The sequence below is a fragment of the Silene latifolia genome, chromosome 8 (genome assembly GCF_048544455.1).
Source record: "Silene latifolia isolate original U9 population chromosome 8, ASM4854445v1, whole genome shotgun sequence".
Taxonomy (NCBI): domain Eukaryota; kingdom Viridiplantae; phylum Streptophyta; class Magnoliopsida; order Caryophyllales; family Caryophyllaceae; genus Silene; species Silene latifolia.
The window spans coordinates 102,027,032-102,037,777 of record NC_133533.1 but is presented as its reverse complement, the minus strand read 5'-3'; the positions used below and the strand labels follow the sequence as shown (position 1 = coordinate 102,037,777).

Below are 10,746 nucleotides of genomic sequence, written 5' to 3'. Positions count from 1 at the left end.
TCAGTGGTGGTCCTCTCCGCAACCTCTTTGGATAAATCTACCAACCTCTTTGCTTGCCCTGCCCTCAAGTATATGCCCTTCAGATCGGGTATGGTGTTCATGATCTTGGGTGCCAACCCCCTCTCGAAACAAAGAGCTAAACCTCGCTGTCCCAGCTACATGTCCTCCGCATAACGTGATAACTCAAGGAACCGGTGGTAGCATTCTGTCACCGTCATATCGTTAGTCATGGTGTAATAATCAAACTCGGATCTCAACTTGTGACGGATATGTTCCGGCACAAATTATTCTCTCATGGCGCTCTTCAAACCCGACCACGGTATAGCACCGTCCCCCTCCTCTCTATAGAAAGCTCGCGCATCCTCTTTCACGTTCTGCCACCACACTGCAGCTTCACCCCTCAGGTAGTAAATTACCTGCTCAACAGCTAACTCCGGTGGGCACTTAACATCCTCTAGGAGACTCTCTATCTCACGATGCCAGTTGTCAAGCAGCTTAGGTTCCCCAATGCCCTCGTAAGTAGGTGGGTTGAAGCGGGCGATGATAATGCTAGGGTTGGGTAGTCTCCACCGGTTTCTCCGCCCCCTTACCCACATTATTAAGAGCCTCAAGGAGTGCATCATGCTGCTCGATCATACGGGCTACCTCATCTGTGGGCATCTTAGTTGCTTGGATATACGCAACTAACCTCTTTGGCGACATTTTGAGCTGATAAGAAGCAAGGAAATGTAAGAATAAAGTGTACGACTCAAAATATAAACCACCTTCTGCCAAAGAAGCACTCAGCCGAGTATAATACAATACTCGGTCGAGTATGGACTACTCGGTCGAGTACTACCAGTACTCGGTCGAGTGTTCCACTCCAGAAGCCATCGTCGAAAACATAGAAAACATACTCGGTCGAGTATGGGTGATACTCGATCGAGTATGCTCCACTCGGTCGAGTATCCTCTAATACTCGGTCGAGCTGACACAACCAGTAGCTACTGCTACGCACACCCCAAACAACACTCAGTCGAGTGCTTGGTTAATCGGCTGAGTACCTCCCTACTCGGTCGAGTACCTGCCCTGCTCGGCTGAGTCAGGCCAAAAACGAGCTACAACTATTCGTAATCATACTCTACACATGCCTTTCTACCCAAAATATACATACGATATGTCACTACCCTTTGAAAGCCACATAATAAACACGTAACATGCCAACATATTCCATGCTTAAAATCTAATATCAATAAATTTCAAAGCATCTTTCACATACTATTGCATTCCGCTTCTTTTATCATATCATGCGACCATTCAAGTTTCAAGTACTACACACACACATTGACTCAACATACAACAGTTACCCCCCCCCCCCCACGTGACCGGCTTGAGATCGTAAGGGCCTTAATGCGACTCCAGGACGTCTCCCAAGTCTTTGCGGTAGCTCTTAACAACTCTCCCCGGGTTCATTTTATTTAGACTCCCTAAGTTCATTGGGTTCAATAGTTTTAGGTGCCAGAATCGTGGCTCTGATACCACTTTGTAATACCTCCACATACCAAGGTACCTTACCAAGGACCACCCTAGCATGAGAGACTGTTATCATCTCGGTTGCCCAAGGTTAATATATCAAAGTTACAATCCAAATACAATTATTAAAGTATAAATGACTAAGGTTTACATGTTCTCCAAAACCAAAAACCAAAGTAAAACGGTGAAAGTCTAACAACTAGAAATGAAATCTAAGTCTCTTGACGGCGGAAGCTAAACTCGAGTGGTGACTCCCCATGACTGTCCCATAGCTAAAGAACTCCATCACCTGTCACAATCTGCTCACCATCCCCGAATGGATCACCACAGATTTTATAAACAACAACGGGGTCAGTTACTGTATAACCAAAATAAGACAAGTACGAAAGATAAACACTAATCATCGGCCACCTCCACTCCCAATCATAACCAATCAACGGTGGGGGACCGCAGGCACACCCACCATGGTCCTGCTCATCGAGGAGCAATAATCCATGTCCCTTAATATGCACATCCCCTCCGGTGGCGGGTTCCACGGAAGGCGAACTAGGGTGTGAAGCTACTCCCGCAAGTGACTCCACCACAATCATCACAATACCGAAACCAACATCACACCATCACCAACACCAACGCCAACACCAACATCAACACCATCTCCATCACCAACACCAACACCACCGATGATCACAATATCAATCACACACAACAATTACCACATAAAGCTTAATTCAATTAAACAGTAAAACTGAGTAGGGAAACCCTACCTTAGCACGACTGCAAGAGACACAAGCAATGTGATGCCCGTCGTTGTGTGCACCAAAAATAATATTTATAATCCGAACTAAAACTATAGATAGTGATAGTAGGGGTCGAACCACAGAGAGGTGGATGCAATTAATAGTTGTCTTAATTTTAGTCTCAAAGTAACAAATGTGGGGGTTTGTTTGAATTGGTCTATAACTAATGGCAAATAAGTTAACATCAAACTAAGGAAATGTATGAAATCAAATATAAAAAGGGTACTAGGATGGTCGGTTCACTATAGTTTCGGCGGCAGTATACTAGGTAGGTCTAAAACAAACACGTGAGACGGGAAAATAAGAAGTCCTCTCGGTCCAGTCTTAACAGGTAGCATCTTTCGATCTCGCTACAGGTCCCTAATATCACTAATACTAACTTTCGTCCTGAAAAGTGATTTATAAGTCTAAATTAAGTCATCTTTCGATCTCATTAATCTAGTCATCTTAATTAGGTAATCTATTTCCCTCCCCTATCTTTCGATCTTATTGGGTCGGTCAAATACTAAGCATTTAACTAGTCGCATGCATTCGATTCGTCAAATATGGAAATTAATTAATTAAAACGAAAGAAACCTCAGCGTGGCCAGTCGATCGACCAGGGAACCCAGTCGATCGACCATGGCGCGATTAGGGCTCCCTAATTCTAATGCCGCTTAACCTACAGTTCCCCTACATCCCAGCACAAGGGGTTTAGCTACTCATACTGAAAATAATAACAACAATAAACTTAACAATTAAAACATTCGAATTCATGCTCAAATTGATTAAACGAACGATTAACATAAAACAATAAATTGACTTCGGGAGATCTAACCTAGCAATTCTATATTATGAATGAAAATAAGGCAATAAAACTGAATATAACAACAGAAGAAATACCGAATAGAGGAATTGCAGAGGAGAGATCAAAACTGTATGCAAAATAAACTTTACTGATGAAGGAATAAACTAAACTATTGATTCTCGTATGTAAAGAACTAGATGATAAAACTGAACTAAAGCTTGATAATTATTCTGAAAACCTAAGTTACGTTATATAGGAATATACGTAACACTTATTCCTGAAACCTAAATACTATGGGCTTCTTAATTCTCGATCTCTTAATTCACGCAGATTAACGGCATGGTCGATCGACCAATCAAGGCAGTCGATCGACTGGTCATCGCTGAACAGTAGCTTCTGCTTGTCGTGTGTTGGTCGATTGACTATGGGCAGCAGTCGATCGACTGGAGTAGCTGATAATCCGCTTCTAATTCTTCATAAAGTCGTCTTTCAGGCCTCGAAATGCGCACCAAGTTCATTTCTCGAGTCTCTACTCCATGTCAAGTGCAATGCAAGGTACTCGGGGACGGATTTAATTAGCTCAATATCTACTCATTTCCGCATAAATCTGCAATATTACATAAAAATACGAAAGTAGACGAAATGGGGCAAATAGTAGCATAAACTACACAAATGAGCTCTGAAATGCGTGCAAAATATGGCGTAAAACAAGATATTTAGGACACGCATCACAATGCAATCTAGAACGGCTCCTCTACGAAGTCCTCATCTAACAACAATCACATAAACTCCTACTACCATATGCAAAACCCCATTTCCGTAATTCACAATACAATCCAAACCCTAAAAGATTAATCAAAGGACTAAGGAAATCAAGGACTTACCGACACCGGCGATAGAATGAGAGATGAAGAAACTTGCTAAGAATCACACACACTATGGAGAGATTTGGAGAGGATTAGAGCGTCGTTGAAGTGTTTAGGTTTTGTAAAATGTAATTAGAAACTGATTAACGCATTTATATAACTCTAGTCATCTCTAAATCAAACCGCAGAAAAACACCCGTCAGACCGGATACTCGGTCGAGTACAAAGTATACTCGACCGAGTATGTTGTACTCGGTCGAGTATTCTACATACTCGGCCGAGTATTCCTAGGTAGTAAGCTGTCCAAAATACACGACATCCCTTACTCGACCGAGTAGGCCATATTCGGCCGAATACGGGCTTAGGAAATCCGTAGTATTACATTTTAGGCTAAAATGTTCTCATTTTGTCAATGAATTAGTGAGGTTAAGCAAGTGTTGATAATGACGGAATTAGGGAAAAGACGACGACGACAACAACAACAACAACAACAACAACAACAACAACAACAACAACAACAACAACAACAACAACAACAACAACAACAACAACAACAACAACAACAACAACAACAACAACAACAGAACACAACAACTTGCTTACAAGCCATGGAGCAAAGGTTACAAGTTAGAATTAAATCAACAACAAATGATGACCTTCTTAGCTAGAGCAATGCAGAATCCGAATTTCTTGCAACAATTACTTCAACAAAAGAAGATATGGAAAGAACTCGAAGAGGTCATATGCAAGAAAAGGAGACGGCCTTGATGGTTCATGTGGGGTGAATGAACTTGAGGCGCTCGCTCTTGAAATAAATGCAAGGTCATGGTAGACTAGAATTTGATAGAGGGGAACAAGTCGAATGCAAGGATAAGGAACTGATGCATTTTAGGAGGACTTACTGAAAGAAGGTTCAAAGATTCGGGTGAGCAAGATCAATACACCAACTGACGACATTGGTGTCCCCTACAGAAAAACAAATCATCTGATTTTTCGAGTCCGGAGACAGTGGATTGAAGATTGTGGAGCTAATCGGAATGGGTAGCCATGGATGAGGAATGACAAGAGATTAGAGAGAAAAGCTGGACAATAGAGATGATTAGTGAGTGAATGAATGAATGGGTGATGCGATGAAAAGGAGGTTTTTGTTTGTGGAGCTAAACATGAAGGACTAAAATCGCTAATTGAGATGGCGATTTGCCTTCGTTTGAGTTAACCCCTTTTTTTTTGAAAAAGGATCATTATCATTAATAAAAAGTCATACGACATCTACAACATATACCAAACTCAATCGGATACAAATCGTTAACAACCCTAGGAAATAAATTCTTGTTCAAAGAATGAAACACTGCAACAGATTCTCTATCATCGATTCGCCGCAAAAGGCTTTCATCCATAAGAGGGTCTCCGAATCTTCCTTGACGAGTATCCATTTCTTCTGACGTGATTGATTGTAGCCATGAATCGGACAAAATATGTAAATCCATATAACGATCTATAACAACGCTGATCTTCTACTGACTTATTAGAAAACTGCAAACGAACCAGAAAACGAAAGCTCTCAAACTGAGAGAAGGACACCACCGATAGACGGGGACAAAGCCCTTAGAAAGAGAGACGAAACAAAAACGAAAGCAGAAATTAAACAAAAACATAAAAGAAACAAAGCGGAACACAGGAAAAAAACGGAAGCCACCGCCTCCCTACCAACCCACAACACCGCCAGATCCAAGCACCACCCTGCCACACCACCTCAACAAACTCGTCCGATAAGACCCGAACAGCCCACATACACAACGTAGACCGAGAAGAACAAGCAGACCCGTACAATCCAGAACCGGCTGTGGGTAAAAAAGGGGAGGAGGGTTAATTGGAAGAGAGGAGACGGGTCGCCGGAGAATGGTCTTGAGAGACCCCATCCCCGGCGACATGGTAGGGGATTGATGGGTGGCGGTGGGAGGAAGGAGGAGAACGGCGGCAACAAAGGGTGAGGATTTAGGGTTTTGTTTTTTAGAGAGAAGTGGGAGGGAAAACTAGAGGGAAAAGTTAAAAGGTGTTTTTGAGTTAACCCCTTTTGCTTGGTGAGATTTATGTAAAAAGTATCAAATCGTCATTTAAGATAGCGGTGTACCGCCAAATAAGTAAAATCGCTATTTGGGGTAACGATTTGGCTTAAATCTCGTAAAAAAAGAAAAAGTGATGATAAGAACCTATTGGGGAGAAATAGTTTGAAACCGACCCTAAAGCGAAAAATAGTTGGCTAAATAACCCTAATTTAAAAAAAAAATCCCAACTATGTACCCCAAAACAAAACCCAAGCAACACCAATTATGTGAATCTTTTGGGTCTCAGTTAGTCTTGTAAAAAACGATATTACACGATGAAAATATCGTAAACTGAAACCAAATATAATTTGTGGTTATTAAGAGAATCCGTTTTACAATAAACGTATCTAAAGCGCCATAATCAAGTATTTATGTGTAAAATATTTGCGGAAAATTCACGTGGTACCCTCAAACTTTGTCATTTTGCACATAATACCCAACTTTGTAAGTTTGTGCACATGTTATCCTTGAGATTAGATTTTGGAGCACAACATACCCTTTTTATCGTTTTTAAAATTTTCAATTGAGCATAAATCATAGACCATAAATTGGAATTGACTAATTTTTTTTTCCAAATTGATTATCTCTCCTCTATCTATAGATTGATAAAACGAAAATGGTCATTTGGAAATTTAAGATCCAAAATATGGTTGATTTAAGATTTTCGTTTAAAAAAACCCTATAAAATGGCAGTCGACACTGTTTTTTCTCTAATCGTAGATTATGAGGAGATAATCATTTTAAAAAAAACCCTATGAAAGCACAACGTACCCTTTTTATCGTTTTTAAAAGTTGGGTACAACGTGCAAAATGGCAAAGTTCGAGGGTACCACGTGAATTTTCCGAAATATTTGTCTTGAAAATACCATACTAAATTACTTTAATTTGACAATTTTTTTTTGGTTTCACGAAGAGCGCACATAGTCGCATTACAAAAAGGGAACGGGGGATTCAAACCTGGGTCCTATTGTCCACAATACCTCTAACCAGTAGACTAAGACATCTTGGGTACTTGACAATTATTAGGGACACAAAATTACTATTTATTACCCAATAAACTTTATTTAATCACAGTAAAAGTAAATTATAGTAGTAAATCTTTCACCATAATTATACAGATTATTTTTTAAGAGCGGTATATATGAGATATATGACTGACAAAGTGACAATTATTGTATGTACAAATGACAAGTATTTATAAAGGATATAACACAGACGATAATAGTGATCAACCATTCAAGTTAAACTCTTGCCAAAGGCCTTCCTAAGCTTAATCACTTGGTCGTGGTCAAGAAGCGTAGTTTTCTCAACTAGCTTAGCTGGTAAATTCCCGGCGAACAAAGAAGTAGAAGTGATTTGAATTCCGGGGTTTGCATTGTTCAAACTAACAAATGCAAGAGCCAGACTTTCTCCGACATTAACTTGAAAATGCAATAATCCTTGTGGAAAGATAATAACATCACCAACTTGTAATTTTTTGTAATATGCTACATCATTAGTATCAATAAACCCTGCAATTATACTCCCTTTGGCAAGAATTAAGACCTCGGACGCCCGCGGGTGAGAATGCATAGGAATAACCCCATTTACCCCGAAATCTAACCTCGCCATTGAAAGGCCTAACCCATTTAAACCAGGGAACGTATCAACAAAGGCACCATCTATGCTGTTGTTGAAAATGACTGAGGTTTGTCCGGGGGTACGAAAGCCAGTGTAAATAAAATCATCAACAGTAACATTACTAGGGTTTTTGCAAGCGTTGCCCTCAGGACCCGTTGGGAGATCTGGATCTGTGACACAGAAATCCACCACAAGGGCTTCTGAGAGTGAAATAAGAAGGGCACATGTTAAAAAAAACGCGAGATTAGAATTCATCTTTGCGCCTAAATAATAGAGGATCGATGTGTTGTATACTGAAGTTGTGTGTTTAGTTATGGTTGTGTTGCATTGTAAGTGAAATGGTGGGTCTATTTTATAGCATCATATTAGATTATTGATGCAGCAACGTAACTCACGGAGCAAGACGTGTTTAAATTGTAATATTTAGATGAATTCAAGATTAGCCATCGCATTATCCAAAGGAGCAAGTGTTAGATTTTAATTTTGCATCTAGGTAGCTAGTTGTGTAATTGCCTTGCGTAAGAGCTAATGACATTATAATGGTGAATTTAGGATGCAACTCATTTTTTTTTCTTGTGTTCGTTTATGAAATAGTAGAGGATCCAAATTGGTAGATGAGTACTCCGTATCTTATTGCAAAAGAAATGATTATGAACAAGGAAACTGAGATGCCACCGCCACTGGCAAGAGTGGAGCGAGGGGGCTAGCAAGGGCGCCCGCACTCCCACTTGTAAAGGATAAAGTTTATTTGATGTTTTTAGTTAAAATTTTCGAAATTTTTTCAAGGTTAGACTATACTATAGGCCGTCCACCCCCACTGACTCTAAATCCTGACTCTGTTACTAGTCAGTTGTGGTACATATTTATTTCTCATCATGAGTTTTCAAGTTTTCAAAGGATGAACTTATTAATGGGTGTTTGAGGAACTTAACGTCCTTTTATAAACTGATAGAGTTGAATGTCATTAACATGAAATTTTATTTCCATAATTCTTGGAGGGATGAGAACGGAGAAGGCTGTATTTCATGTTCTTTTCTAATGAAATAGTATTAGAAACAAAGCTTAACTTGCACAATGGCACTTCAAAGTTTTGCTTGGGATTGATAAGTAGAGCTAGCAAAAACTGACTAGACTCAAAAAACCTAATCCGACGGAACCCATAGATTGAGTGAACCGAAACGAAATCGATCTGACTCGAATTTAACTTGATAAACAATAGCTACTTTTTATTCTAACCCGAACCAACCCATGACACGATATTGACCTTAGATGATTGCCTCGATAACGAATTAGCTTAATATTGATCCAAATATGACTAAATTGACATTCATGTTGATTATTTCACCTAAAACTAAAATAAATACGCCTAAAAATTATTTTAAAATGAAATTATCGATCCAAAATTAAATAAATAAGATAAACTATTTGTTGATATATAATTTGACTAGTATTGACGCGAACCAAAGCCGACCCCGATTTGTCATATGATGATGACCTAAGCCGATGATCACTCGACATGAACTGCAACTGATCCCATTATTATGGAACCTACATAACCCGACTTTAATATGAACTGACCTGCTTTATTCCTATTTATAGCTGACCTACGTGACCTGTTTGCCACCTTTAAGCGAGGGTGATAATTACCAAGATGATAAAGCTAAAAATGAACTAGAGAATGGAAGGGGGTAGTTATAGTGGTATACGCCTATACGGTTGAGGATCGGTCGTCAAATACATAATTAGCTAGCTGTTAGGAATTTATGCCTTGAATTTGTGTCGAAGACGGAAAGGCAAGAAGAGACGAAACAAAGCCAAAGTATTAATCAAGAAACGTTCGGGTTGTGCGGAACTGCGGACATATCTACAGGTCGCACATGATACTGATGCAAGGGTTGTTTCCGTGAGGCATTGTATGCTAAATGCCTAACTTCAGTAGTTGACGTTTCTTGTTGTTAGAACACATTAGGTTGATGATGCCAAGTCCCTTTGTTATTTGATTGTTTGCTCTTAGTTGAAATAATTAGTGATTGAATCAATCAAATGGACTTTCAAGATGATCAAGCTAATCAAGGAAGTCAAGACAATGATATTTTCCAAGCCTTAGTCGAAAAATGTAAGAGTAAGTGTAACATTCTCATTTTAGTCAAGTAATGGCAAAACCATGCAACAGTACGCTGTACTGTGGTTTCTGGTACTATCATACGGAGGAGGAATTTTGTCCAAATGTTTTTAAGTGTCAAAACTTTGCAAACTTTAAACCTTAAACATTTGAATTTTCAAAAGCTTGAAAATAATCTGAAATTTTGGAGTCACAAGCCCACTTGACTAAGCCTCTAGAATTGTGCAAACACCTTTTACTAAAATGGCAAAAAAGACTTGTCAAACTTCTAAAGTAAGAAAAGCTTTTTGCCATTTCGGTAAATTGTCACATGTTGAGTGTAGTAGCTTAAGTTTTCTGATTTCTTAAGCCCCAAGCCTATAGTCTAACACTTACCATCACTCAAAGCTATCATTTTAATATTGGATTTAATCTTTCTAAGTTGTACTTACCTAAGACTAAATCCACTATAAATAGAGTGTCTTAGTCACATTTATTTCTTAAGACTTCCAAAGCATTTATTGTAAAAACCTTGCAAATCATTTGTGCATTAAAAGCTTTGTTCTTCAAATGTTTGCAAAACGTTTTTCTGATTTTAAGTCTTCAAAATTGTTTTCGAAAAAGCTGTAAAACCTCCAAGTATCAGTTCGCTGTACTGTGACATAATGAGTTTATTCCATGATTCTCGTGTTAGATCTTCATTGTGATCTCCATGTTCATTTAGTGAACTTTTGAGATTCAAGATTCTGTAACACCTTGAGATAGAACCCATAAACTCTTGAAGCGGAGTAGCTTTAAGTGTGAGTGCAACCGGAGTAGGTTGGCGAGTTATTTTCATTGTAAGGGGTTTAGTAAGTTTGAGTAAATTTCTAAACAAGCAATAAAATAACGGTTGGACGTAGGCCTCGGAGTAGAGGCTGAACCAATTTTTAAAATGTCGTTTGTTTGTTCATTTACT

At 39.1% G+C, this 10,746-nt stretch overlaps 1 protein-coding gene across 1 annotated transcript; it reads right to left on the bottom strand.

The window, feature by feature from the left end:
- Positions 1-7,236: 7,236 nt before the first annotated feature.
- LOC141595796 (auxin-binding protein ABP19b-like) lies at positions 7,237-7,942 on the bottom strand. Its single transcript, XM_074415760.1, has one exon. The coding sequence runs from the start codon at positions 7,940-7,942 to the stop codon at positions 7,304-7,306; it is 639 nt and encodes a 212-aa protein (XP_074271861.1). The 3' UTR covers positions 7,237-7,303.
- Positions 7,943-10,746: the final 2,804 nt, after the last annotated feature.

Bases quoted from the DNA above. Each gene is read 5' to 3' on its own strand.
- LOC141595796 (XM_074415760.1), bottom strand. From the start codon at position 7,942: ATGAATTCTAATCTCGCGTTTTTTTTAACATGTGCCCTTCTTATTTCA.